Consider the following 16,794-nt stretch of genomic DNA (forward strand, 5'->3'; position numbering starts at 1 on the left):
GCGAATTCAACTGTATTCCAGGCAATAATCCCTCCAAATAACCTGAGTATCAAACTGCTTCCAGTTTCTTTTCATGATGATATGTGGAGGTAGTTTAGGTATTTTACCATCCCTCACACAGGCAGCAGCACAGTGGTGACTTATACTGTTTTATTAGCAAAAAAACACCAGAAGAATTAAAACAATGTGGATGGAGTAAACAATTTTAGAGGACACTGCATTGAACTGTGTTACATTGTTAACTCTAACCAGCTCCATTGCTGTCATTATCAAGCCAAACATGTCACACGAGTTGCCAAGAGAGCAGAAACAGACCGGCACCCAGGCTAGATCACATTGCAGCATAGAATAATTTGCTCATCTGTTATTTCTCATATATGATGATGGGGATAAAGTAAGCCCATCAGACAACACTATCATAATAACCATAATAGGATAAAATATCAAGTCCTTCACAGACACACTAGGCTTGGAGTAAAAAGCACGTTCAGTGAAGAATCCCCATTTAAATCGTTTTTTAGTCCAGCAATTATTCTGTGTACGGAAACTGTCCCACAGAGTTTTTGCTGCATCAATTGAGTCGCTTGACCTCTAGCTACTAGGGCCAGCGAGTGAGAAATATCTGTGACCGCTACGCTAGTTACAGTAACTAAGGTTATATTCCTTAGCCACTGCAATTTGAAAATGTAAAAAAAAAAAAATGGTTTGAAGAAGATTCATGCCTTGCTAAGAAACTTCCCTCATCAGAGTTTAGGGCGGAACATTCCAGAGTGAACGTTTCAGATAGAAAAATTATGTCTAGAATCGTCTCGGCTTTGACAGTTTACAGTGTTGGGTCCGTTCTACGCATTTCTATCTTCAACGTACGGACGTTCTTCTTCCGTTCAATTGTCAGAGTGACGTTCACGGCAAGTCTGTGGCGACGTGGAAATATGGTGGAAGAGGACTAGAGTAAAATCGGAGCTTTCTCAAATTCTTTATTTAGTAAACGTGTGTTTATCATTGACCTTTACAGCTATAGCAACTGTTCAACCTAAGCAGAAGACTGTCAAGAACCTGGGAGAAGAACGCGTGATAGGTGCCACGAGAGCTGTGAATTTGACAGATGAGCTGTCAGCTGATGCTATGTGGCTAGATAGCTAGCATAACTTAGTTGTTAGCTCACTACTCAGACATAGCTAACTAGTTAATCTATGAATTAGCTAGCTAGCTAGCGTGTTATTGTTATATCATGTCAGTTACACATCCAGTTTCACCACCTTGAAGGAAGCGTGTCTCTAACCGCTGCATTTAGAGCGTTTGATGAGCTAACGTTAGCTAGCTGCAGCTAGGGGGTGTGTAACGTTACAAACGTACAGTAACTAACAGTAGCGTTAGTTAGCTAGCAAGCAAGTCTATTAACACCTTTCTGTATTAACCAATGACGTTACTTGTCTGGTCAATATTTATTTTTTACTGAAAATGTATCACTACTGTAACTGTCAGACACCGATGTGCAAGGAGAGTGAAACGCAGTTTTGCGGCTGCTGCTTGTAGTTAGCTAGCTAGCTGGCTAGTTAGTTAAATTGCTATAGACTAGCTATCAAGTCCATGGGCACCTTTCTGTATTAACTAGCTAATACTTTAATGCCTGGTCGATATTTATGGTAATTGTTTTTACTGAAAATGTATAGATAACTCAGTCACAGATGTGGCACTATAGCTCAAGGCCATGACATGGGAGTGATCAAATGAATGTGTGTACTAAAGGTGTGTAAGCAAACCATAAGTCGATGGGGCAAACTCATCCTGTATTGCACCAGGTATGTTGAACAATGAACATGCCACGTAATGCATCACTATGCACCAGGCAGTCAATGTTTGTTACCTTTACATGCATTGTGTGACAAAGTCAGCGCTTACACTTAAATTAATTCAGCCTGTCACGTTTGGAAGGAAGCCTGATGTCATGACACCTTGCTCACAGTGGTTCAGTCTAAACAGATCCCTAACAGCGAACCTGTTTGGGACAAGAGCGTATTCATCAACAGCAGGTGACAGCCGAGTCAGAATGTTCACATTCTGCCAAATGGGTCATATTTCCAAAAATCAAGACAAGTTCACATAAAGCTTCCAAACAGGGCCGAAATCCTCAAGGCATATTATGTGAAGAATATAAGGATGCAACCAGACAGATAGATGTGCGTCATGAGCCAGATTTGGGCCCGAATGTAATTAGGTCATTAGTCAGTTAAATAAGAAAAAATAAAATTTCTCAGATGCCATGCATGTTGCTGACTACTGGTGGTGTGAGTAGAGTTGGCTAAGCTTCATAGCTTTGCAATACATCAGTTAATGCAGCAAGGGGATCATTGCTGACTCCACAGCCAATGTCAAATGTAAACAGCTCTCACCAGGGAACAGAGAGATTCTTCTAGATCAGAACTAGGCCTAAGTCTCAGGTAGAGGAGAGGATTGCTAAATGTCATTCATTTAGAATTAGAAGTCAGGATTTTGTCATATTTCCTGTTTCATGAACCAAACCTATTTTATTCTATCAGATTCAGATAAGTAGACCTAACGTGAGTAGCGGATGAGCGAGTAGCCTAATCTCTTCTTGGTTCTGTTCCCCAGTACAGTGCCCAGTGTGGTAGTGGGAGATGAGGCAGTGAGAAAGAGAGCCTCTCCTCAGACCCCGTGTACTCAGGAGATGGGAGCCAACACCAGCCAGGTCAGTGACCTGTGTGAGAACCAGAGCCTCAGGACCCTGATCGGAACAGAGTCCATCTCAGAGAATGATCCCTTCTGGAACCAGCTCATCTCTTTCACCTTCATCAGTCCCACTAGCAGGTAATAACATGATCATCTGAATGATTAAAGTAGCAGTACTAAACTCAGCCCAAAAATATACGTCCTCGCATTGTCAACTGTGTTTATTTTCAGCAAACTTAACATGTGTAAATATATGTATGAACATAAGATTCAACAACTGAGACATAAACTGAACAAGTTCCACAGACATGTGACTAACAGAAATGGAATAATGTGTCCCTGAACAAAGGTGGGGTCAAAATCAAAGTAACAGTCAGTATCTGGTGTGGTCACCAGCTTCATTAAGTACTGCAGTGCATGTCCTCCTCATGGACTGCACCAGATTTGCCAGTTCTTGCTGTGAGATGTTACCCCACTCTTCCACCAAGGCACCTGCAAGTTCCTGGACATTTCTGGGGGGAATGGCCCTAGCCCTCACCCTCCGATCCAACAGGTCCCAGATGTGCTCAATGGGATTGAGATGCGGGCTCTTCGCTGGCCATGGCAGAACACTGACATTCCTGTCTTGCAGGAAATCAAGCACAGAACGAGTAGTATGGCTGGTGGCATTGTCATGCTGGAGGGTCATGTCAGGATGAGCCTGCAGGAAGGTTACCACATGAGGGAGGAGGATGTCTTCCCTGTAACGTACATCGTTGAGATTGTCTGCAATGACAACAAGCTCAGTCCGATGATGCTGTGACACACCGTCCCAGACCATGATGGACCCTCCACCTCCAAATCGATCCCACGCCAGAGTACAGGCCTCGGTGTAACGCTCATTCCTTCTACGATAAACGCAAATCCGACCATCACCGCTGGTGAGACAAAACCGCTACTCGTCAGTGAAGAGTACTTTTTTCCAGTCCTGTCTGGTCCAGCGGGTTTGTGCCCATAGGCGACATTGTTGCTGGTGATGTCTGGTGAGGACCTGCCTTACAACAGGCCTAAAAGCCCACAGTCCAGCCTCTGTCAGCCTATTGCGTACAGTCTGAGCACTGATCGAGGGATTGTTGTTGGGCAGTTGTTGCCATCCTGTACCTGTCCCGCTGGTGTGACGTTCGGATGTACTGATCCTGTGCAGGTGTTGTTACACGTGGTCTGCCACTGCGAGAACGATCAGCTGTCCGTCCTGTCTCCCAGTAGCTCTGTCTTAGGCGTCTCACAGTACGGACATTGAAATTTATTGACCTGACCACATCTGCAGTCCTCATGCCTCCTTGCAGCGTGCCTAAGGCACGTTCACGCAGATGAGCAGGGACCCTGGGAATCTTTCTTTTGGTGTTTTTCAGAGTCAGTAGAAAGGCCTCTTTAGTGTCCTAAGTTTTCATAACTGTGACGTTAATTGCCTACCGTCTGTAAGCTGTTAGTGTCTTAATGACCTTTCCACAGTTGCATGTTCATTAATTGTTTATGGTTCATTGAACAAACATGGGAAACGGTGTTTAAACCCTTTACAATGAAGATCTATGAAGTTATTTGGATTTTTACAAATTATCTTTGAAAGACAGAGTTCTGAAAATGAATATGTTTATTTTGGTCCCAGATTAGTTTGTGTTGTACAACCAACTCCTATGGTCATTGATATGCCATCGACTGCCCTGTTCATCCCCGCTATCAGGGAAGAACATGTTAAAGTAGCAGATAACTAGTTGGTTGTGCTCAGGGGTGAAAGTAGATTTGATTTAGTACCAGTACACGACACCCAAGGACGCGCATTTTTTTTCTTCATAGCCTAGATATAATCATATTATTCCATATAGAGCTCCTAATAATTTCATATGACCATATGGTCTAGTAAAGATTTGTCATATCACTTTCAATATGTACACTGAACCAAAAATTTGAGTGGGACCACCACTAAGTGTTGGTCCCATGTTTCATGAGCTGAAATAAAAGATCCCAGAAATGTTCCGTATGCTCAATAAGCTTATTTCTCTCAAATTTTGTGAACAAATGTTGTTTACATCCCTGTTAGTGAACGTTTCTCCTTTGCGAAATATCATCTATCCACCTAACAGGTGTGGCATATAAGCAGCATGGTCATTACACAGGTGTACCTTGTGCTGGGGACAATGCAATTGGCATGCTGACTGTAGGAATGTCCACCAGAGCTGTTGCCAGAGAATTTAATATTAATTTCTCTACCATAAGCCACCTCCAACGTTGTTTTAGAGAATTTAGCAGTACGTCCAACCGGCCTCACAACCGCAGACCACGTGTATGGCATCGTGTGGGCGAGCAATTTGCTGATGGCAACGTTTGTGAACAGAGTGCCCCATGGTGTGGTTATGGTATGACCATTCATCCGCCACCATCACCTCATGTTTCAGCATGATAAAGCACGTCCCCATGTTGCAAGGATCTGGACACAATTCCTGAAAGCTGAAAATATCCCTGTTCTTCCATGGCCTGCATACTCACCAGACATGTCACCTTTTTGATCACGTTTGGGATGCTCTGGATTGACGAGTACGACAGTGTGTTCCAGTTTCCGCCAATATCCAGCAACTTCGCACAGCCATTGAAGAGGAGTGGGACAACATTCCACAGGCCACAAACAACAGCCTGATCAACTCTATGGGAAGGAGATGTATTGTGCAGTATGAGGCAAATGGTGGTCACACCAGATACTCACTGGTTTTCTGATACATTTTCAGAGTATTCAGACCTCTTCACTTTTTCCACATTTTGTTAGGTTACAGCCTTATTCTAAAATTGATTACATTTAAAATGTTTCCTCATCGATCTCCACACAATACCCCATAATGACAAAGCTAAAACAGAAATACCTTATAAGTATTCACACACTTTGCTATGAGACTTGAAATTGAGCTCAGGTGTATCCTGTTTCCATTTATTATCCTTGATGTTTCTGCAACTTGATTGGAATCCACCTGTGGTAAATTCAATTGATTGTATATGATTTGGAAAGGCACTCAACCTGTTTATATAAGGACTTGTCCGTAGAGCTCCGAGACAGGATTGTGTCAAGGCACACATTTCTGCAGCATTGAAGGTCCCCAAAACACAGTGGCCTCCATCATTCTTAAATGGAACAAGTTTAGAACTACCAAGATTCTTCCTATAGCTGGCCGCCCGGCCAAACTGAGCAATCGTAGGAGAAGAGCCTTGGTCTGGGAGGTAAGCAAGAACCCAATCGTCACTCTGACAGAGCTCCAGAGTTCCTCTGTGGAGACGGGAGAACCTTCCAGAAGGACAACCATCTCTGGAGCACTCCACCAATCAGGTAGAGTTTTATGGTAGAGTGGCTAGACGGAAGCCACTCGGAAACCACACCAGATTCTCTGGTCTGATGAAACCAAGATTGAACTCTTTGGCCTGAATGCAAAGAGTCACGTCTGGAGGAAACCAGGCACCGCTCATCACCTGGCCAATACCATCCATACGGTGAAGCATGGTGGTGGCAGCATCATGCTGTGGGGATGTTTTTCAACGGCAGGGACTGGGAGACTAGTCAGGGTCGAAGGAAAGATGGAACGGCGCAAAGTACAGAGTGATCCTTGATGAAAACCTGCTCAGGACCTCAGACTGGGGTGAAGGTTCACCTTCCAACAGAACAACGACCCTAAGCACACAGCCAAGACAACGCAGGACGGCTATAATGCCAACTCCTTATCACTCAATAAAACAATGACACAAACAGAACCAGTCTAGACAACCACAACAATTAGAATTCAATTGGGTAAAACAAATAGGTTAAAGGAATCCATGCGACTAGTACTAGGTTACTTTAGTAGCCCAGTCCCAGATCTGTTTGCTTTATAGCCAACTCCTTGCAGCAATGACCATGGGAGTTGGCAAGACGACCCAAACAGATCTGGGACCAGGCTAATCAAATAGGCCAGGTTAGATGATGTATTCTCTTAAACCTATTTGTTGAATCACATTGAAAGGGAATTGTTGTTGAAATACAGGTGGCGGTGTCACACAGAATTACACATTTCTCATAAAACAGGACATGTTTTAGTAGATCAAACAAAAGGTTTGTAATGTTTACCATGGCTTCACTGCACCCTAACCTCTTTCCCAGTTACGTTGTTAACTGTCTAACACACACACATATACACTGTGCTTTTGAACTCCGGTTCGAACACATTTTTTCTGTCTGTTACCTTGACGATAAGTTATTCCTGGCCCGTCAACATTAGCTAAGGTGCAGCAACAGAGGGTAGGTCGTAGTTCACTTCTTCCAAGTCAAACAGCTTTTATGTTACTGTTTGCAGACCTCAGCTGACTTGCTCTAATGATCTAACTGACTTTATGATCTGGTGGGACAGGTAGTATAGTGGACAGATATATATAACCCAGATATTTTAGAACTTTTCCTGTTGAAAAACAATATCCCATGTATAAATACAGTAATGTACACAATTTTTGTTGTACTTTTACAGTTTTTTTCACCCCAATTTCGCAGTGGTGGAAAAAGTACCCGATTTGTCATACTTGAGTAAAAGTAAAGATACCTTAATACCTTAGAAAATGACTCAAGCAAAAGTGAAAGTCACCCAGTAGAATCCAACTCCAAGAAAGTCTAAGTATTTGGTTTTAAATATACTTAAGTATCAAAAGTAAATGTAATTGCTGAAATATACTTAAGTATCAAAAGCAAAACTATAAATAATTTTAAATTCCTTATATTAAGCAAACCAGACAGCACCATTTTCTTTTTTGTGGCTGTAAATTTACGGATAGCCAGGGGCACGCTCCAACACTCAGACATAATTTTCAAATGCATCATGTGTTTAGCGAGTCCGCCAGATCAGATGCAGTAGGGATGACCAGGGGTGTTCTCTTGATAAGTGTGTGTTTCTGTCCTGCTAAGCATTTAAAATGTAATGAGTACTTTTGGGTGTCAGGGAAAATGTATGGAGTAAAAAGAACATCATATTCTTTAGGAATGTAGTGAAGTAAACCCTCCCCTAACCCGTACGACGCTGGGCCAATTGTGTGCCGCCTCATGGGTCTCCTGGTCACGGCGGCTGTGACACCGCCTGGGATCGAACTCGGGTCTGTAGTGACACCTCAAGCACTGCAATGCATTGCCTTAGACCGCTGAGCTACTCGGGAGGCCTGTAAATGTACACACTTACGGGTAAAAAAAAAAATCTGTATTAGATGTATGTAATATTCTAATTATATTTCTATGAATGAGTATTGTGACTATACACACTGCTTGACAGTAGAGGGCACAATAGACTATCAATGATGGTGAAATGGATGAACTTGAGTTTGTTAGCTGACACTGATTTAGTCAGTTCACAAGTGGAAGGATTGCAGTTGAATTGTCCCTGGTAAAGGAAGGACCACAGCCACAGCTCTCTTATGTGAACTCTTGAGATACAGTGCTTGCCAATATCAGATCCAGAGCTGCTGTGGCTGCTGTAATGGAGTTGATCTTGCCTCTACATCTGCATTGCTTACTCTGGGGTTTTAGGCTGGGTTCTGTATAGGCACTTTGTGACGTCTGCGGATGTAAAAAGAGTTTTATAAAATACATGTCTTTCCTCTCTTCTGTCTCTGTCTCTCTCGCTCTCTTCTTTCTCCCCCCCCCCCCCACAGTGGGGACTCCAAGCTGTTGGAAGAGGCTGTCATTCCCCTCGCCAAGATTCTGAGTAGGTCTCATGTTTGTGTATTAAGCTTGTCTGTCCTGACTGTTAACCTTTTCTACTTATTTGGGCTTTGTTGATTGGGTCAGCGGCCACCGTTTACTCCAAAACAAGCTTTTACATTTACTAATTTCAAACTACAAACTTCATTGAGTGCTACATTTTAATCTTCCGATATTTACAGACTTTTATTTGACAGATTTACCTGTAGTAAACATGTAGAAAGCATGCTATCATCAGGAAATATATTGTCTTTGTTTCATAAACAAGACGGTATAGATTATTGATGTACTATGTTTCAGAATCACCAAGCAGTCTTTTTAAATACTATGTACTTCCTCTCTCCTGTCTCTCTCTACAGTTGAGAACAATCCCAGAACAGGGAATTTTGGAGCCCTGGTGAGAATATTCCTGGGAAGAACCAAAGAGCTGAAAATATCCACAGAATGCCAAGAGTAAGTATCATGTGAAACCGAACTGTAAAGGGGACAGAATCATCAAAATGAATAGTTAAGTCATAAATACGCCCTGTGTTAAACTGTCAATGTTGAAGTCAATGACTGGGTTGAAGTGGTGATGCTGCAACCATTGACATTTCTCATTGGAATCTAGAGGTAGGCCTATAGTTGTGGGACAGTGACATGCATAGTTCAATAATACATATGTCCTGTGCTGTACACCATGGAGTGATGATGCAGTACCCCAGTTTGAGGAACCCTGTATTTGCAGAGGAGTAAGACATCTAGATAGATAGTAGCAGTCAAGAGTTTGGACACACCTACTCAGTCAAGGGTTGTTCTTTATTTTTACTATTTTCTACATTTTGAATAATAATGAAGACATCAAAACTATGAAATGACACGCATGGAATCAAGTAGTAACCAAAGAAAGTGTTCAACAAATCAAAATATATTTTATATTCCAGATTCTTCAAAGTAGCCACCCTTTGCCTTGATGACAGCGTTGCACACTTGGCATTTTCTCAACCAGCTTCATGAGGTAGTCACCTGGAATGCATTTCAATTAACAGGTGTTCCTTGTTAAAGGTAATTTGTGGGATTTCTTTCCTTAATGCGTTTGAGCCAATCAGTTGTGTTGTGACAATGTAGGGGTTGTATACAGAAGATAGCCCTACTTGGTAAAAGACCAAGTCCATATTATGGCAAGAACAGCTCAAATAAGCAAAGAGAAATGACAGTCCATCATTACTTTAAGACATGAAGCTCAGTCAATGCAGAAAATGTCAAGAACTTTGAAAGTTTCTACAAGTGCAGTTGCAAAAACCATCAAGAGCTATGATGAAGCTGGGTCTCATGAGGACCGACAAAGGAATGGGAGACTCAGAGTTACCTCTGCTGCAGAGGATAAGTGCATTAAAGTTACCAGCCTCAGAAATTGCAGCCCAAATAAATTCGTCACAGAGTTCAAGTAACAGACACATCTCAATATCAACTGTTCAGAGGAGACTGTGTGAATCAGGCCTTCATGGTCGATTTGCTGCAAAGAAACCACTACTAAAGGACACCAATAAGAAGAAAAGACTTGCTTGGGCCAAGAAACACAAGCAATGGACATTAGACCGGTGGAAATCTGTCCTTTGGTCTGATGAGTCAAATTTGAGATTTTTGTTTCCAACTCGTGTCTTTTGTGAGATGCAGAGTAGTTGAACGGATGATCTCCGCATGTGTGGTTCCCACTGTGAAACATGGAGGAGGAGGTGCGATTGTCTGGGGGTGCTTTGCTGTTGACACTGTCACTTATTTATTTAGAATTCATGGCACACTTAACCAGCATGGCTACCACAGCATTCTGCACCGATACGCCATCCCATCTGGTTTGCGCTTAGTGGGACTATAATTTGTTTTTCAACAGGACAATGACCCAGCACACCTCCAGGCTATGTAAGGGCTATTTGACTAAGAAGGGGAGTGATGGAGGGCTGCATCAGATGACCTGGCCTCCACAATCACCCGATCTCAACCCAATTCAGATGGTTTGGGATGAGTTGGACCGCAGAGTGAAGGAAACACATCCAACACGTGCTCAGCATGCAGTCAGGTCCATAACTATTTGGACAGTGACACAATTTGCATCATTTTGGCGCTGTACGCCACCACAATGGATTTGAAAGGAAACAACCATTTTTATACGTAGCCTCCCAATTTTAGGGACTCAAAAGTAATTGGATAAACTAGCATAATCATAAATTGAATTGGGAATTTTAATACATGGTTGCAAATCCTTTGTAGTCGATGACTGCCTGAAGTCTAGAACCCATAGACATCAGCAGATGCTGGGTTTCTTCCCTGGTGCTGCTCTGCCAGGCCTTCTCTGCCAGGCCTACTGCAGCTGTCTTCAGGTCCTACTTGATCTTGGGGTGTTTAGCCTTTTAGCAAGTGAAATGCATGCTCAATTTGACTCAGGTCAGGTGATTAACTTGGCCATTGCAGAACATTCCATCTGCACTGTGAAGTGCCGTCCAATGAGTTTTGAAGCATTTGGCTGAATCTGAGCAGATAATATAGCCTGAACACTTCAGAATTCATCCTGCTGCTTTTGTCAGCAGTCACAACATCAATAAATACAAGGGAACCAGTTCCATTGGCAGCCATACATGCCCACGTCATAACACTACCTCCACCATGCTTCACAGATGAGGTTGTATGCTTCAGATCATGAGCAGTACCTTCCCTTCTTCATACTCTTCTCTTCCCATCATTCTGGTACAAGTTGATCTTTATCTCGTCTGTCCATAGGATGTTGTTCCAGAACAGTACAGGCTTTTGTTTTAGATGTTTTTTCAAACTCTAAAGTAGTGTTCCTGTTTTTGAGGCTTACCAATGGTTTACAACTTGTGGTAAACCCTCTGTATTTACTCTGGTGAAGTCTTCTGTTGATTGTTGACTTTGACACAGATATGCCTACCTCCTGGAGGGTGTTTTTGATCTGGCCAACTGTTGTGAAGTGGGGCTTTTTCACCAGGGAAAGAATTCTTCTGTCATCCACCACAGTTGTTTTCTGTGGTCTTCCGGGCCTGTAGGTATTCCTGAGCTCACCAGTGCTTTCTTTCTTGTTAATAAAGTACCAAATAGTTGATTTGGCCATACCTAATGGTTTTGTTTTGATTGTTCAGCCTAATGATGGCTTCACTGGCAGGGACAGCTCTCTGGAGTTCATATTGAGGGTTAACAGCAACACATTTCAAATGCCACACTTGAAATCAACTCAAACTTTTATCTGCTTGTAAATGAACTAATGAGGGAATAACACACACCTGGCCAATGAACAGCTGAGCAGCCAGTTGTCCAATCACTTTTGGTCCCTTAAAAAGGGGGGACCACATATAAAAAGTGCTGTAATTTCTACACTGTTTACGCGATTTGGATGTAAAAGCCCTCAAATTAAAGCTGAAAGTCTGCACTTTCAGCTCATATTCATATTTACTTTCAAATCCAATATGCTGTGGTAGACAGCTAAAATAGTAATAATTTGGTCAATATCCAAATATTTATGGACCTGATTGTATGTGGGAACTCCTTCAAGACTGTTGGAAAAGCATTCCCGGTGAAGCTGGTTGAGAGAATGCAAAGAGTGTGCAAAACTGTCATCAAGGCAAAGGGTGGCTACTTTGAAGAATGTAAAATATATTTTGATTTAACACTTTTTTTGGTTACTACATGATACGCCTACCTCCTGGAGGGTGTTTTTGATGTGTGAATGTGTTATTTCATAGTTTTGATGTCTTCACTATTATTCTACAATGTAGAAAATAGTAAAAATAAAGTAAAACCCTTGAATGAGTAGGTGTGTCAACTTTTCACTGGTACTATAAAAAAAAAACGATTTCCCAAGGCAGACCAGCCTCTAGCAAGGCAAGAGAGCCACCAGGCTTAGCCTCTCAGTAATTAGTGGAGTCAGGGCGGCTCAAAGTTTGCCAGCTAGATCTGACAAAGATGATGTGTGCGGTGGAAAGGTGTCTGTGAACATACCCTGCTTCCCATCAAACACCGAGGTTTACGTTCACATAGAAGCTCACCACAGTTACAAGGGAAGCCATTATGATGGCATACTATGGGCTTGAATGTGTGTTAATAGGATTGTTGGTGTGCATGGTTGTAAGTAATAGAGCTACATTGGTGGAATGTGTGTGTTGGTGTGCGTTTAGGAACTCATCATTGCCCATATCATAGTTACAAGCGAGTGTTGTGTTGTGTTAGTTACAAGTGAGTGTTGTTTGAGTGTGTGTTTATGTTAGTGTTGATTGGTCTGAATGTGTTTGTTGGTGTCGATTGGTGTGGGTGTGTGTGTTTATGTTAGTGTTGAATGGTGTGCGTTCATGAACTGGTGGTCCGTATGTATGACCAGACCAGAGGTCAGAGGTTCATCCTTCCTGTCTGTGACTGTGAGCGTAGTCCAGGCTACTGCACGTCTCTATAGCGGATGTGTCACGAGTCACAACAACCGTTGTTACCCTGCAGGACCCAGTGTCTGTGGTTGTGAGAGAGACTGCTCTTGACTGGTAGTCAAGGCTGCTGCGTGTCGTGTCTCTGTAGTGAGCGGTTGAGACACACACACACACACACACACACTGCTGCTGTCACCGGACCCGCTGTAGACCTGCAGGATCCAGTCAGTCTCGGACAAGCGGACGGGTCACAGGATATAAGGATGAAAGTATCTCGTTGCCACAGGGTCCCTCTGCTGTTGCCCTGACAACATCTCTTAGCCAACAGTTATTATGACATGGTTGTTTACTACCCCATTCAGTGACTTCAGTTCTCCTCAAAACCCTACTCTGGGATACCCTACTCTGGGATACCCTACTCTGGGATACCCTACTCTGGGATGTCCAACCAAATCACTTTATGTCAACATTGACCGTATTGGACAGTGGAATAACTTGTTGTTTGGGTGCCTGGCTTCATGGCTATTCCTCCCTGGTCTTGTCTTTATGCGTAGTAGTCTAAATCAAATGTTATTGGTCACATACAACATATTTAGCAGATGTTATTGCGTGAGTAGCAGAATGCTTGTGTTCCTAGCTCCAACAGTGCTAGTCTATGTATGACAGATTTCTCTTGTCTTCATAAAGTCTCAAATGACAAAGTAAATGTTGCTCTGTTCTCCTCTCCAGTCAGCTGTTTATCTGGCAGGCCCACAATGCCCTGTTTATGATCCGCTGCCTGCTCAAAGTCTTCATCAGTGAGATGACAGAAGAGGAGCTGCACCTACAGTTCTCCTACCAGGAGAGGGCGCCAGGCTCCTGCGGTGAGAAATCCTTCCTTCCCTAGCTCCAGACCTGTATCCCACCATCCCTAGCTCCAGACCTGTATCCCTCCGTCCCTAGCTCCAGACCTGTATCCCACCATCCCTAGCTCCAGACCTGTATCCCTCCGTCCCTAGCTCCAGACCTGTATCCCACCATCCCTAGCTCCAGACCTGTATCCCTCCGTCCCTAGCTCCAGACCTGTATCCCACCATCCCTAGCTCCAGACCTGTATCCCTCCGTCCCTAGCTCCAGACCTGTATCCCTCCGTCCCTAGCTCCAGACCTGTATCCCTCCATCCCTAGCTCCAGACCTGTATCCCTCCGTCCCTAGCTCCAGACCTGTATCCCACCGTCCCTAGCTCCAGACCTGTATCCCTCCGTCCCTAGCTCCAGACCTGTATCCCTCCGTCCCTAGCTCCAGACCTGTATCCCTCCGTCCCTAGCTCCAGACCTGTATCCCTCCGTCCCTAGCTCCAGACCTGTATCCCTCCGTCCCTAGCTCCAGACCTGTATCCCTCCGTCCCTAGCTCCAGACCTGTATCCCTCCGTCCCTAGCTCCAGACCTGTATCCCTCCGTCCCTAGCTCCAGACCTGTATCCCTCCGTCCCTAGCTCCAGACCTGTATCCCTCCGTCCCTAGCTCCAGACCTGTATCCCTCCGTCCCTAGCTCCAGACCTGTATCCCTCCGTCCCTAGCTCCAGACCTGTATCCCTCCGTCCCTAGCTCCAGACCTGTATCCCTCCGTCCCTAGCTCCAGACCTGTATCCCTCCGTCCCTAGCTCCAGACCTGTATCCCTCCGTCCCTAGCTCCAGACCTGTATCCCTCCGTCCCTAGCTCCAGACCTGTATCCCTCCGTCTCTAGCTCCAGACCTGTATCCCTCCGTCTCTAGCTCCAGACCTGTATCCCTCCGTCCCTAGCTCCAGACCTGTATCCCTCCGTCCCTAGCTCCAGACCTGTATCCCTCCGTCCCTAGCTCCAGACCTGTATCCCTCCGTCCCTAGCTCCAGACCTGTATCCCTCCGTCCCTAGCTCCAGACCTGTATCCCTCCGTCCCTAGCTCCAGACCTGTATCCCTCCGTCCCTAGCTCCAGACCTGTATCCCTCCGTCCCTAGCTCCAGACCTGTATCCCTCCGTCCCTAGCTCCAGACCTGTATCCCTCCGTCCCTAGCTCCAGACCTGTATCCCTCCGTCCCTAGCTCCAGACCTGTATCCCTCCGTCCCTAGCTCCAGACCTGTATCCCTCCGTCCCTAGCTCCAGACCTGTATCCCTCCGTCCCTAGCTCCAGACCTGTATCCCACCGTCCCTAGCTCCAGACCTGTATCCCTCCGTCCCTAGCTCCAGACCTGTATCCCTCCGTCCCTAGCTCCAGACCTGTATCCCTCCGTCCCTAGCTCCAGACCTGTATCCCTCCGTCCCTAGCTCCAGACCTGTATCCCTCCGTCCCTAGCTCCAGACCTGTATCCCTCCGTCCCTAGCTCCAGACCTGTATCCCTCCGTCCCTAGCTCCAGACCTGTATCCCTCCGTCCCTAGCTCCAGACCTGTATCCCTCCGTCCCTAGCTCCAGACCTGTATCCCTCCGTCCCTAGCTCCAGACCTGTATCCCTCCGTCCCTAGCTCCAGACCTGTATCCCTCCGTCCCTAGCTCCAGACCTGTATCCCTCCGTCCCTAGCTCCAGACCTGTATCCCTCCGTCCCTAGCTCCAGACCTGTATCCCTCCATCCCTCCCATCCATTTCCTATACTGACGCACAGCCATGACAGTGTGTCCTTGCAGAAGGGAGGGAGGAGAGTGTGGTGGAAATTGGGAGATTATTTTGTTTACAGTTAAACCAGCGAAGAAGAGATTAAACATCTTAATTAAATGATGCTGTAATGTTATGATTCACTCTGAGGCAAATAGTGAATTGCATATAACTCATAGAGAGACTGACAATGTCCTAAACAGTCTGAAGGTACCACACAGTGAACTGCGGTTAGTTGTGATGTGCGAGTTGACTCATAACCTGCCATCCCCATGGTTATATCTGCAGGTCATGAAGGGCAGCTGGGATATAGGGTCATGAAGGGCGGGTTGAATAATGATAAAATGATACCTTAAAAAATCCATAAACGTGTCATTGTTGTGCAATTTATATCTACATTCTACATTTAGCCAAAAATAATCAAATAAAAACGTATCTAGCATTATTGCGTAAGCCTAAACCTTAGGGCCTAACTGTACGCCCCCATGAATATCCCACATGCTAATCACCAACTAGCCTACACGTTAATCACCAAATATCCTACATGCTAATCACCAAATAGCCTAAACGCTAATCACCAAATAGCCTACACGCTAATCACCAAATAGCCTACACGCTAATCGCCAAATGCTTTTGGGAATGAGCAGAAAAAGTTAATGTCGATCCCCGGAGGCAAAAAGGACCATGTCAGAGTTTACTTCAATAAGAGAAAATCTGTGAAATGTAGAGTTGAAAATAAAGAGAAGGGAGGAGCAGAAAGTCATGTTTGGGAAAGATTGGGTGAAGTGGTAAAAGAGGATGATGACAGTGTTGTGTGGTGATTGTGAGGCGCTATACACATTCAACAGTCACAAGATCGGAATTAAAATAGGGCTATGGCACGTCAAGGGAACTGTAGCCTACTGTTCAGATGAGTAAAATGGACACTGACTGTAGGTCTATAACCTCTCACAGAGCCTTAATATGAACTCTTGTTGAATTAAGTATTTCTTGCAGTAAAATGATACACTAAATGCAGGCTACATTTTGACAGGGGAACAGGAGTGGAGAAATATGATATTTCTTTCAGCATCTTGAGAGAACGTGAATGATCAGTTAGATACCGTCTGTAGAGGTGCTATATTTATCAGCGTTAATAAAAGCTGATAGTATTTCAACCACATTAAATATGCATCCAAGCAGAACTGAAATCTAATCAGAAACACGTTGGGTCGTTTTACACAGCTTTCTATTTCCTTACAACCGGTCAAACTGTTATTGTTATAGCATTTTCTCCCCGCTCCCTAATTTAATGACGTCAACTAGATTGAAGCTTTTTCATTCTATGGATTTTATGATATTCTGGTGAACGAGGGTTGA

The 16,794-nt window shown here is 44.3% G+C and overlaps 1 protein-coding gene across 3 annotated transcripts in view; it reads left to right on the forward strand.

Annotated features, from left to right (window-relative positions):
• Nucleotides 1-886: 886 nt before the first annotated feature.
• Nucleotides 887-16,794, forward strand: part of dym (dymeclin) — a 172,617-nt gene continuing 156,709 nt past the window's right edge. The window contains exons 1-5 of one of the 3 annotated variants that reach the window (XM_055864010.1): nt 887-1,078; nt 2,614-2,829; nt 8,374-8,426; nt 8,782-8,875; nt 13,555-13,688. In XM_055864010.1, the coding sequence (XP_055719985.1) occupies nt 2,690-2,829; nt 8,374-8,426; nt 8,782-8,875; nt 13,555-13,688 (421 nt within the window). In that variant the 5' untranslated portion in view covers nt 887-1,078; nt 2,614-2,689. The other 2 variants (XM_055864019.1, XM_055864001.1) reach the window with 2 other exon arrangements.

This window comes from Salvelinus fontinalis, chromosome 2, assembly GCF_029448725.1.
Source record: "Salvelinus fontinalis isolate EN_2023a chromosome 2, ASM2944872v1, whole genome shotgun sequence".
In the NCBI taxonomy this organism is placed as follows: Eukaryota; Metazoa; Chordata; class Actinopteri; order Salmoniformes; family Salmonidae; genus Salvelinus; species Salvelinus fontinalis.